The 13294-nt window shown below is 39.8% G+C and overlaps 1 protein-coding gene across 1 annotated transcript in view; it reads right to left on the bottom strand.

The window, feature by feature from the left end:
• THSD4 (thrombospondin type 1 domain containing 4) overlaps positions 1 to 13294 on the bottom strand; it is an 891140-nt gene that overhangs the window by 66787 nt on the left and 811059 nt on the right. The window contains exons 9-11 of the mRNA XM_020982022.2: positions 8706 to 8881; positions 5529 to 5625; positions 3999 to 4271 (exon numbers count right to left, since the gene is read on the bottom strand). Coding sequence (XP_020837681.1) covers positions 3999 to 4271; positions 5529 to 5625; positions 8706 to 8881 — 546 coding nt within the window. The remainder of the gene's footprint in view (positions 1 to 3998; positions 4272 to 5528; positions 5626 to 8705; positions 8882 to 13294) is intronic.

Below are 13294 nucleotides of genomic sequence, written 5' to 3'. Positions count from 1 at the left end.
AGGCAATGATAGCCAAGACAGGGAATACCTGTAGGGCTTAGTTTTCTTCAGTTTAAGGGCTAAGTCTTTATTCTCTTGGTCAAGGATTCTTCATTCTAATTTATTCCTGGGTCTAGTAGGGTCTTTGTCTGGTTCCTTAAATGTTAGTATTCTCTTTCCAGTTCCATTATACTTCTGCTTGAGTCTGATACATCCTTTTCTAGTGACCTAAGCAGAATTATCTGGTTTTTAGTCCAAGCTGATCTAACCTTTGGTTATCCACAAAACAGACTCTAGAGAACAGCAAAATTTCAGAATTAGAAGGAGTTCTGGAGGCCATCACACCCAACCCAGACCTGATAAATCATCTCCTTTATACCAGTTTGCAAATGGGTATTCAGTCTTCATTTAAAGGACTCAAGTAAGCCTTTCCAGGCAACCCATCCCACTTTTGGACGGCTCTAATAGTTAGGCTGTATTTCCTGACATCAAGCCCATATTTTTCCCTTTGCAACTTGCATCCACCACTCATAGTTCTGTCCTGAGGCCAAGGAAAACAAGCCTAAATCCCTCCACAGACTTGAAAAGAGCATCTCTTCTTCTCCAGGCTAAACATCCTTAATTCCTTCAATCAATCATTATCTGATGTCAAAGTTCTTATGACATCTTATAGTCTTTCTTTAACTTATCCACTCAGTTAGAACAACCCCAACTAGTCTTAGGTATAGGGGGAAAGAATGATGGCCTTGGAATCATAATACCTGTAATTAAGTCTCAACTCAGCCATTTACTAGTTATGTGACTCCAGAAAATGAAATGACCTTTCTGAGTCTCAGTTTCCTTATCTGTAAATGAGAAGAGTTGGATAAGGTGTTGTATTATTTTTCAGTCGTTTTTCAGCTCATCACTCTTTATTAATCCATTCAGGGTCTTTGCCATTTTCTTCTCCAGGTTATTTTACAGAGGAAGAAACTGAGGCAGACAGGGTTAAGTGACTTGCCCGGGGTCACAGAGCATGTAAGTGTCTGAGGTCATATTTGAACTTAGGAAGATAAGTCTTCTTGCTCCAAACCCAGTGCACTATCTACTTCATCACCTAGCTGCTCTTGGATAAGATGGACTCTTCCAATTGCAATCTTATGATCCTGTTAGCCTTGATCATTTGCTATATGGTTGGTACCATGCTAATCACTGTGAGATGAAAAAGTAGGATAAGATATGTTCCCTGTGCTAAGAAAATTTACAACCTTGTTAGAAGTAATTAATATATAGGACAGGGCTAATGGCATTGCTCTCTCAGGTTAATTTTCTCCTGGTTAGGCTTTCCTAAGGCTGAAAAATGAATACTGAAGTCTCTAACTTCTTTATGAGGCCTAACTGCATCACAGATCAACAAGACGGCAAAATCTGTGTATTCAGTTATTAGGGATGGTGGAGAGAGCACATTACAACCTGGGAGAAAAATGACACAAGATCAAGAGAAGGGTCGTGACTATGATGTACGGCAAAAAACAAAAACAATAAAACAAACCCCAAACCAGATTGTTCCTAATTTAACAACATATCAATGACAGTTTCCAAACCCAACATTTAGGTACTCCAAATGACCTGTGTGATGTTACTTAAGTCACTTCATATCTCTGACCAACCATTTCCTTATCTATAAAATGAATAAACTATAGGAGATGATCTTCAAGTTACTTTCCAATTCTGAGATTCTATGATTCTAGTAAGGTATTAAATTAAATATAGTCAATATCAGGAAAGATTTAACTTACCTACAAGGTCATTTAACATAAATACATAGAAGGTATCAGTGTATTTTTATCAACCCCTGAATTAGATCCTTCAAGGTAAGGGATTTCACAGACCATCTGGTACTACTCACCTATGCTTATACAGTAATTCTCTATACAACATCCCTAACAAAGGGTCATCTAATCTTCATCTGAAGATTTCCAGTGAGGGAAAATCGATGTTCTCTCTCAAGGCAGCCCATTTTGATTTAGGGCAGTCCTAATTTTTAGGAAGTATTAATTTAAATTGACCTTAAATCATATTCTCTATAGTTTTATGGATCATGTTTTCCTAATTCTATCCTTTGAGGACAAGCCGAATGAGTCTGATTTCTTTCATGTAGTGACACAGAGTTATATATTTAGAGCTAGATGTCACCTCACAGTAACCCTCATCTCTGAGTACTTCTCAGAGTAGAGAACCACCTAATCCTTTCATTTTATAGGAGAGGAAACTGAGGCCCAATATGATGGTCCTTTAAATATTTACATAGTTACCATATGCCCCCTAATCCTTCTCTTTTCCAGTCTAGACATCCCTAGTTCCTTCAGATAATCCTCAGACATCACGGTCTTGATTGAGGTCTACTGCCATTTTAGTTACTTTCATCTCCACATCCTCCAACTTCACAGTATCCTTTCTAAATTGAAAAGGTCACACTGAACATGATATTCCTAAGGATAAGGAGAAAGTGCTACAAAAGAGGCAGAATTTACCTGTTCTGAACACTAGGTCTGTCTTTATGCAGACCAAATGTGGTACCGGCTGCTCATTCATATGTAACCAGCTGGGATATTGAAAAGAAGTGGAACTCAGGAGAGACAAGGGTTTGAAGCCCACTTCTAACAATTAGTAGCTTCATGACTAAGCAAGTCACTTAATCCCTTTAACTCTGTTTCCTCAGAGATAACATGTGAGTGACAATAGCTCTGTAACCTAGCTCACAGAGCAGTTATGAGGCTCAAATAAGCTAAAACACATAAAACATAGAAAATTTAAAGTGCTATATAAGTATCAGCTACCATTATTAAAAACCTGAGTTCTTTCCCCACACAAACTGTTGTGTACATTACACCTGTGAGGTTTACCATTTATTTCTATGAAATTCCATCTCGTTAGAATCAGCTTACCACCATAGCTGCCAAAACATTTTGAATCCTTAGTCTACCATCCAACATGCTAACTATCCCTCTCAGCTTCTTGTCATTTCCAAATTTGATAAGCATATCTTCTACACCTAGAGCCATGTCATTGATAAAAATGTTGAACACCACAGGGCCAAAGAAAGGTATTTAGGACACTCCTCTGGAGACATGTATTTCCCTTCAACTTGACACTGATCTATTAATGACCATTTTGTGCCCAAGACATGGTGTAATGGAAAGTACCTTGTAAAGTACAAAGGAGCTGGGTTCAAAATCTGGCTCTGCTATTTTTCCCTATGTGATTTTGGCAAGTCACTTAACATCTCTGGTTTCCTTTTCCTCAACTGTCAAACAGGTATATTGGATGGATGACTCCTTAGCTATGATCCAGCTAGGTGGTGTAGTGGGTAGAGTGCTGAGCTTGGAGGCAGGAAGCTGTTGCTATTCAGTTGTGTCAGACTCGTGACCCCATTTGGGGTTTTCTTGACAAAGATACTGAAGTGGTTTGCCATTTCCTTCTCCAGCTCATTTTACAGATGAGGAAACTGAGGCAAACAGGGTTAAGTGACTTGCCCAGGGTCACATAGCTAGGCCAGATTTGAATTCACAAAGATGAATCTTCCTGATGCCAGGTCCGGCACTCTATCCACTGCATCACCTAGCTGCCCCCTGGACTCAGGAATACCTGAGTTCAAATCCAACCTCAGACATTTACTAGCTGTGTGACCCTGGGCAAGTCCTTGTACCTCTCTCTGCCTCAGTTTCTTCAACTGTAAAATGGAGATAATAATACCACCTACTTCACAGGGTTATTGTGTAGATCAAATGAAATATTTGTAAAGTTCTTAGTGTAGTGTTTGGCACACAGTAGGCGTTTAATAAATGCTTATACTCCTTCACTTCCCTAATGAGCTATAAAGAATTTGAAACACTAGCACCCCTAACGTCCCACAACATAGTTGGGCAAAGTTCTGAGCTAAGAATTGGGAGGGTGAACTAATTCACTACCTTCCAAGTGCATGCTGCTCATAATGTTAGATTTTTTTTTGATTGTCACAAGCCACATTCATGTCTCACCTTTCCCACAGGTAGCTGAGCACTCTGTTGTCCCAACCTGCTTCCAGTTGTGGTCTCTGGTTCTCCGTGGTGGTTGTACAACTGGAACCAGGTTGTCTGGCTGGTGGGGGGAAAATCTTTCAGGCTGTCTCACTGCAAAGGTGTGGGTGGTGTCTTCAGTAAATATTTCCATGTCCCCATTGGGAAATTTCTCCTTTTTCTCTTCTTGTTGCTTTTCCTCTCCCTCTGGATTCCTTCCATCTGGCACAGCTAGCTGCCCATTGAAAGGCTCTCCTAGGGAAAGGCAAATAGAAGAACAAACCAAGAGAATGAAGGGAACGCTCCCAAAATCTGACAGCCTATTTAAGAATGAGGTGCACAACCAGCAGGCAGTGTCCACAAACAACCTGCAGTATTAGAGACTGTGCCATGAAGGAGAACGTTGCCAATATGCCATAAATACAGAGACATTTAAAAGTCAGCCAGGAACTTCCAGTTGATGTTACAAACTATTTTCAGGCAGAGTTCTTTTGTTTTGTTTATTTTAGCCTCTTTAATCACGTATCCTCATTCTTGGCCTCTTTCTATTCTACTTATTCACAAACAAACAATATTTTAAAAATAAGTAAACAGTTAATATCTATAAGTTCACTTACTGAAGGTGTCCATGTTACTGCAGAGTTAAAAGAAGTTGATTGGATCAGCAGAGGCAAGGAGAAGAAAAGGGTATACATCTGTCAGGTAAAATTGTGAAGTAGTTGAATCTTATTTTGGGACTCCCTACCAATTAACTTCTGACACATTTCTCCCACATAAAGATACAGTGGGCACACCTGTATGTTTTCTCTTGACTGTCCAAGGAAACCACTAGCCAGGCCTACCGTCCCCATGCCAACCCCAGGATTTGTTCTTGACACTTAGCAGCTCTGAAGAACTCCCTAAGCTAATGGGAAAACCTAGAGGGGCCCCTAGAATCATTCCAATTAAGGTAAATTCTTTTTACTTAGAGGACCACGACCCTGGCTGTATAAGCCAAGAGACTGAAAGAAAGGTAAGAATAATGGGTCAGCATGACGGACAGGAAGGACATAGGAACTAGCCCCACGGACAGCTAGTAACCACTTGGTGTGGCAAGAGGACCTTTGTGACACCATCTGGGCTTACTTTGCCTACTCATAGGTACAGCCCTGAAGACTGGTAAGATCTGGCGTTTATTTCAGATTTAACTGTTTCTGTTTTCATAGGTTGAAATTGGATTTTTTTTCTGAAACTGAGGCAAAACAGAAAAGACATTTCAAATTAGTAAAGTGGAAACACAAAATATCATTTCCTTCTTGCACTGGACAAATGGAACTTCTTGCAATGATTGCTCAGACACAAGAAAATCATCCTACAGCAAGTCTATTCAATTTGGCAAATTATTGGAGGATGATTTTCTCTTTGTTGGTCATTTGAGACTAAAGGAGTAAGAATAAGACAAGAACGAGAATTTATAACCAATATACAGATAAATCCCACTCCCACCCACCACTAAAAACCAATAGGATTTACCTGGTCTTCTGTGAGGTGGTAGCTGTGGGCTAATGGCATTAGTTCCTGAGATAACATACTCATAGTGGACACCTGGGTTGGGTTGCTGGTGTATCATCTAAGAAAACAAAGACTGGTGTCATCTTACTTAACACAGTTGTACATGTCATGATCATTGTTTATATTTTAGCATCATGGATGTAGCAAATAGAGAACTGCCCCTCTGATACAAACTGGCTGTGTGGCTCTGGGCTAGTTGTATCTTCTTAGCACTATAGACAACCCTCTAAGACCAGAGAAGGCACCAAAGCACATTGAAAGATGGAGTTTCCTCACCTGCAAGATCCCTATGCCAATAAAATCACTGGTCTAGTCTATCCATAATTATAAGCATCTGTATATAAGTCAGATAGTGAGTGTTAGCACACTGTCAGTAGTATCACCTGCATTGCTTAGATAGAGGTCAGGAATTTGGTTTTTTGAGAGAAAGGAAAAAAGCACCACCAAAACTAAGAAACCACAACTAACATAGCTGAAAGAGGAAAACAATGAAATGTGAAGATGTATGTAGGTTTTTCCTAGCTTTCTTCAATCACCACCATGCTTTCCCCATCCAAAGGGGTCAAAGTGATAGGTGTCACTCAGTAGAAAAATCCATTTAATTGGACACTAGATGGCGAGAGAGATTCATGTGTGAGAGAAATAAAATCAATTGTAAGAGTTACAAGGGACTTTAGTAATTATGTAACCTGATCCCCTCATTTTACAGATGAGGAAACTGAGGCCAGGAGAAGTAAAGTGACTTGGTCAGTGTTAAGTAAATAGTAAAGAGGAAGATTTAGGACTAGAATCTAGATCTGCATTTAAAGCTCCAAACAGAAGTCTGTCAGTTTATTTGAAATTATATCAATCTGGTATGGAGGGCTATCTCTAGGCTAGGGGAATATGTAAATGAGGCAAGGTTTAACTTCTGCACTGTCTGGCTTCTGCTTTGGTAGCCCCTTACCCATCTAATTTGCTATCAGAATCCTAAAAAAATCCAGTATGAGAGAGGTTCTGGGGGTGAGGGGCAGGGAATGAATGTCCTAAGGCTGATATATAGAGATCTGGAAAGGATCTGAGACACCATGTAGTCCAAACCCCCTCATTTTACAGATGAAGAAACTGAGGCCCAGGAAGGTTAAATTCCTTGCTCAGAGTCCCATAGGATGTGTCAGAGGCAGAATCTAAAACCATATCTGTTTACTCCCAAACCAGTGATCTTTCCACTATACCTACATATTGTTTCCATGGACTGAGAAAAATGGATGCAGGGAGATGAAAATAGGAAGAAATTAAATTAAAACTCCATTTGTTTTGGTTGGATAATTTGCTCCCTGCAGACTTTCAAGCAATAAAGTAACTGTAATTTTTCTGAGAGGTAGTCTAGTATAATGGAATGAACCACTGGACTAGGAATCAGGCAAGGATCTGTAGCAGGGTAGAGTAACTGGTGCTTCTTCCCAGGGCACCTCACATCTGGCACCATGAGTCTTTTCTCTGGTAGGGTTCCTTTATTATTACCTCATTCCTCTACTGGTCCCATGTCATTGCCCCTACATTGTCAGTAGGACTGTCTCTGCTACCTCACACTGTCCTGACCTTCTTCTCCTCATACCTCTGTGCCCCCGTGATTGAACTACTCCCAACATTAGCCCACCTTTCTCCTTCCCCTATGGACAGCTTGCCTAGCAGCAGCTCCTGGTGGGATCTCATGTCTCTCCCAGAAGTCTCTTTTCACACTGCCCCCACTCTACAACTTGACATATGCCAGAATTGTTAGTTATAGCTTTGATTAGACATTCTCCATTTTAGACCTGGCTCTGCTGCTATCTATACCATGCTGCCTAGCCTATCCCCTTTATCTAACAAAAGAGGAAGCTGAGGTCCAGGGAGAAGGGTCTTGCCTCATGTTCACAAAGGAAGTAAGCAATAGAAGTGGGATTCTAGTTCAAGCCCTCTAACACCAAAGCCTGAGCTTTTTCTGTATTTCTGTGTTCCCCTGCCTCCATCACAGAAAATCCACTTCTTTCTTTTGCATGGAACATATTTTGCCAATGTGACCCTGTTAGTATTTATAGAATTATTGGCTTCTACACTACTAGACCACCCATCATGAATCCTGAACCATGTAAGTTTTGCTATTTTTATTTCTAATATATCAAGAAATTTACTCAGATTGAAATAACTACACTTGCTTGTTAGTCTAGAAGAAAATCCCAAAAGTTAAAAGTAAGAAGACATTATGACAAATGCATTTTTTTGGTTCATGGACCAATTAACAGAGTAGAAGGGATATGTGTTAGTAATGACAGTGATGATGATGATGACCCTAATTACACTTGTTAAACTGATATATATTGGAAATTGTAGAAAGCATGACTTTGGGCTCAAAAATGTTTCTCTAGGTGTTGGCATACTTCGATTCATTTTAGGTAGAGTCCATTAAGAGTATGACAGTGAAGTATTCTCTGTTTCTCTACTTAAAAAAAGCATCATGATTGTTTGTTACCTTTTATTTTACAATCCTTTAAGAAACAGATGCTTGTGGTTTTCTTGCTTTAATTAAAAAAAAAATAAGGCATGTGGGCTTTTTTCCTCTCCCAAGAAAGTCAGTGTGGTACCTTCATGTAAAGAAAACCAAAGCTACATCTCTTGTGATGATTAGGGAACTCCTAATAAACCTCTCCTGTAACGAGGAACTTTATTGGTTCATCTGGCACACACTGCGGCTTTGATTTCTGCCCTCACTTTAATATGGTATCAAGAAGGCTCAAAGCTATGAGAAGGTTTGCCTTGCCTAGGACATTTGCTTTGGTCTGCCATAAAACTAGAACATGCCAAATTAGCATGAGGAAAGGACTTGGAGGAAATCCAGCTCTTGTGAAATAAAGGCTACGTTTTACCTCTGATTTGGTTCCACAAGTAAAGTTGGTTTTACTGGGTCCATTAACTTGGAGGCTAACAAGCATCTGGTGCAGTTTAGATGTCTTGTAAGTTGGGCAAATTCAGAGGTAAATGGCCAAAAGGAGCTGGGCACTCAATGGGCACCTTGAAGGGCCCATGGTTAAAAGATGAAGTCAGATGGCAGCATCTGTCATTATCATGCTGGGAGCAAAGAACGCGATAGAAGGAGGAGCAAGAGTAACCCAAACTCACATAGACATCTAGGATCTCATTAGTGGGACCTTCAGCCACAAATGACTCTCCTGCAGTGCTAGAGATTTCATTTGGGCGCTTGTAGGTGAACATCGTCCCTCCGCCTTCATATTTACCAGGCCGGTCAATTGCCCAGTTTCCATTGATGATGGAACGGCCTGATCGGCTCCGAAGTGCTGTTAGAGAGATAGAGAGGGACATGCATGTAAGTCCAGCGCTCCTGTAAGCGACTGCAAGTATTCCTCTCTGCCACCCATCCATCACTTAAGGTTTTCTAAGGAAAGGAGAGTGGAAAAGAGTTGGGTGGGATAAAAAGGAGAAAGAGGAACAAAAGAGAACGCTTACTTATACCTCTCCTTGTTTTTCATCTTTGTATTCCTAGCACAGTACCTTTTACATGGCAGGTGCTTAATAAATATGTGGGGAATTGTGGAATTGAATCCATTTCAGTATAAAATCCCCTTTATCTCATCCCAGGAAGTCATGACCTTGCCACTGCCCTCTCCCTGAAGATCTCCAGTAAATGAAGATCCCACCACCTCTTAAGGGAAGCACATTCCATTATTTACTTTTAGAGTACTGTTTGTGAGGAAGGTTTACATCAAGAAATATGTGTTTGAAACTATGTACATACATTTATAAGAGTCAAGGCAAGTTTATAGCTCAGGTTTTCTCTGGAATCCTGAATTTGGATGAACACAAACTTGTTTAAATTTCTCAAATATGATGTAATCGATGTGGACTAGAAATAGGAGAACAGCAGAGAAAGAAGATTGGCTTTCCCTCTAGGACCATGTGATCCCAATTCCTGGAGAGACGTTCACGGTGGAAAGAAAATGGCAATAGTCTATTTTTTCTTCTGTGCCAAATTAGAACCAATTAAGTATGGCTAATTTTCATCATATATTTTAATTAGAACATTTCTTTTTTTTTTTATTAAAAATATACCTCTAAGTACTTATTAATTTTTAAAATTAAAAAGGCCGTATCTTTTTCAGGGCTGAATTACCTCCTAGGCAATATATTTTATCTACAGACTAGGCGTAGAGAAAAGACTCAAATGAGATTGGCTTGAAATAGACCCCAGATAGAAAATTCAAAAATGCTCAAGGTCAGATTGTGTGTGATTCTAAGTGACTAAAAGACTATATTCCTTAATCTCTCAGCATCCCACCATCCTTCTATGTAGAGATGTAGGGACCTTGGGACAAACACCAATTGAAAAAGGCTGCTTTAGATGTCATGTACTATGAGATATGGGTACTTTTTTGTCTTTAGAAAGTATTGTTATCGTCTGGGTTTTTTTATGTCACTTTCATTTGCAAGTATATCCCTTCTCTTCCCTCCCAAGAGCATCATCATTTATAATAAATAAGAAAAATGGAAAGAGAGAAGAAAAATAGTTCAGCAAAACTAAGTGACACCTCAACCAAGTTTAAAAGCATATACAATGTTATCCGGGTATTGTGAAATGGCAGACCCCTGACTCCTCTCAGGTGCCTGAACTTCCAGGCAAACAAGGCAATCACCTCCACAAAGAGGAACCATATTGTGCCTAGTCAATATCCCCTGGGGAACCTCCTGATCCACAGTGCCAGCATCTGGATATACAGACCAGAGGAAGACTCTTTTTTTTCTTTTTGAAAAAAGAGCTCCAGTGTCAGCGGCAACAGCAGCAAAATTTTAGACACATTTACTCTTATGCATGAGGCTCATGATGAAATCATATACATTCAAGCTGAGATTTTTTTAATGGCTTTAATTTATGTTCTAGGCACATGAGGCGATGTGGGGACAGAAACAGCTAGGGGACACATTATTTCAACTGAGAATAGAGCAGACAGGTAGAAGCCTGGGTCAATACTTAGTAGAAAGTGAATGGGTTGAGGTGATGGAGAAGTCCCAGGACAGGGTCTTTCAGGGTGAACACCCTGTAAGAGGAAACAGTGGCTGTTAGTGAGATAATGGTTTACCTAATGTGATTTATTTATGTAGAACAGCATTCTTTTAAAGTGGAGGTATGCTAACCACAAGTCCCAACTCACTTCTCTGTACTGCCATAAGCTGCCATCTTGGGAGTTAGGGAACCCCAAACAGCTAAGGGAAGTGGTGGTGGCAATGGTTGGAGACTGGCTGGTATAAAATGGAAGTGGTCTCTCAGAACTAGTGTGCTGGAGAAGGAAACATTGTACTTGCCTCTCCAGTCTAGTTCAGGCTCCCTTTGCATCAGAGTCCTGCTTTGAGTCTACTCTGAGATGGCTTCAGTATGCTCAGGCAAAAAAGCAGCAGAGCAGTCCCAAACTCAGTGGAATCACACATTCTGTTACTCTGTTGTTTTTGATAATGGTACATTTCTTACATGATCAGTCTCAGAAATCCTTCATTAAATCATGGTTAAAAAGAGCCTAACTTGGAAATCATGGATGCTATTAAGAATTTTATGTAAAACCAATGAATATGTCTCTGTTGTTGGAAAGAGTACTAGACCTGGACCCAAGAGATACCTAGATTCAAATCCTGCCTCTGATATTTATCAGCTACAAAATCATAGCTAAGACCTCTTAGAGTCTCAGTTTTCTCATCTGTAATATGAAGATAATAGTATTTGTATTACTATATCATAGGGTTGCCATGAGGCTCAAATAGGATTACAGACAGAAATCCCATTGTAAACCTTAAAGTGCCAATAAATAAAATAATCATATTAATGCTATAACTGTTATTACCCAGTAAAATAGGAAACAACCAATCTGGCAACCCAGCAGACAAAGGCAACAATAGGTCAGAAGACAAAATAAGGATGAGGCAAAATGATTAATCCAGGAATACTGTCCTCACATTCAATGCTTCTGTGACCCATCCCTTAATAAGCTCACTGGCTCCACAATAGGACTGTATATAAGGGATCCTGTACGGGTGGCTTAATCATAGTAGAAGAAAGATTTGCACACAGGAGAAATATGAGTTCCTTTACCTATCATCCAATTTTGTGTATCCTCAGCTAACCACAGCTGGTCAAGCTACCAATATGCTATTGGTCGTGAGCCACACCATGATCTATTCTATTCAGTAAGGCTTTGAAAGAAACTTGTATCTTTCTAAATTTGGTTGAGTAGTTCAAAAACAAAAACAAAAACAAAACACCTCACCAACAACATTCTTTATAAATATAAAACATGTTTTTTGAATAGTGAGTCATACAAGCTTTAATATCCTACATTCTGGAAGGCAGTTGACCTTTAATTCTTTATGCAATTTGGGTTCATAATACAAAAACTTACTTGCATTTGCAAGGTTTTTACTTTTTTTTTTAATATCCTTTCACATCTATTACCTCTAGTGTATTTTTTGCTTCAGTACAGTAAAAGTCAAGTGGCTATAGATAGACAAATGGCCAAATGTTTCCTGCAAGCTCAGTGTGAATCACAGAATCACGGAATTTCAGAGCTAGACAAGACCTTTGATCCCTTCTAATCTAGTCCCCCCTGATTAGGAAGGCAACACAGTATAGGGTTAAAAACAAAAACCAAAACTACTAAATTTGGAGCCAAATGACCTGGGTCTGATTCCTGGTTCTACCACTTACTAGCTGTGCAAGTTTGGGTGGGGGAAGAGAACAAGCATTTATTAAGCACCTGCTATGTGCCATGCCCTGTGCTAAATACTTCACAAATATTCTCTCATCTGATCCCCACAACAACCCTGGAAGGTAGGTGTTGTTATTATCCCTATCTTAGAGTTTAGGAAACTGAGGGAGGCAGAGGTTAAGTGACTTGCCCAGGGTTTTACAGCTACTAAATGTCTGTGGCTTGATTTGAACACAGGTCTTCCTGACTCCAGGCACAGCGTCACTTGGCTGCCTCTTCGAGCCTTAGTTTTTCACCTATCAAATGGGCATAATACTTAAACCATTTACGTGTTATTTTTTGAGGATCAAAAGAGATATGTGTGATATACTTTGTAAATTATAAAGTGCTATATAAACATAAGATATTATTCCCCCTTTTCAGATGACAAAACTAAAGGGAAGAAAGATTTGGTTGACTTGCCTAGGATCAAACAGCTAATTACCCTCAGAGGCAGGGGTGAACCCAGGTGTCCTGATTCTGACTGTAATTTTTTCCACCACACAATATTGCTTCTAATTGAAACCTTTGTTTTTAAGCCTCCTCTTCTGATATTGCATAGAACTACCCTGTGTTGTTGGACAGAGTTTCCCCATACCAATGAAATCACAGGTTTGGACCCCCTGACTCCCTGACCCTCCAAAAAAACCCCAACTTTAAAAACATGTCACCTTATACACAGACAAGTCAAATCCAGAATCTGAAATATGATGCTAAATATAGATGAAACTGGTGAGTGTGTACAATCCTAAAGTCTTGAAATACCATGGAAATGAGGAAGGGGGTGTAGGTGAAGGAGAGAAAAAGGAAAGAGGGAAGGGAAGGAGAAGGAAATAAGGAGAAAGAATATAAGGGAGCAAAACAGAGGAAGAAGAGGAGGGAGGAAAGAAAGGAAATGAGGAGGGAAGAATAGAGACCCAAGACAAGTATTAGGTTGGGGTATGAGCGAGTGGGGAATGGAGA

Source organism: Phascolarctos cinereus, unplaced genomic scaffold (assembly GCF_003287225.1).
Source record: "Phascolarctos cinereus isolate Bilbo 61053 unplaced genomic scaffold, phaCin_HiC Scaffold_3;HRSCAF=262, whole genome shotgun sequence".
Lineage (NCBI taxonomy): Eukaryota > Metazoa > Chordata > Mammalia > Diprotodontia > Phascolarctidae > Phascolarctos > Phascolarctos cinereus.
This window is presented reverse-complemented; position numbering and strand designations above follow the sequence as displayed.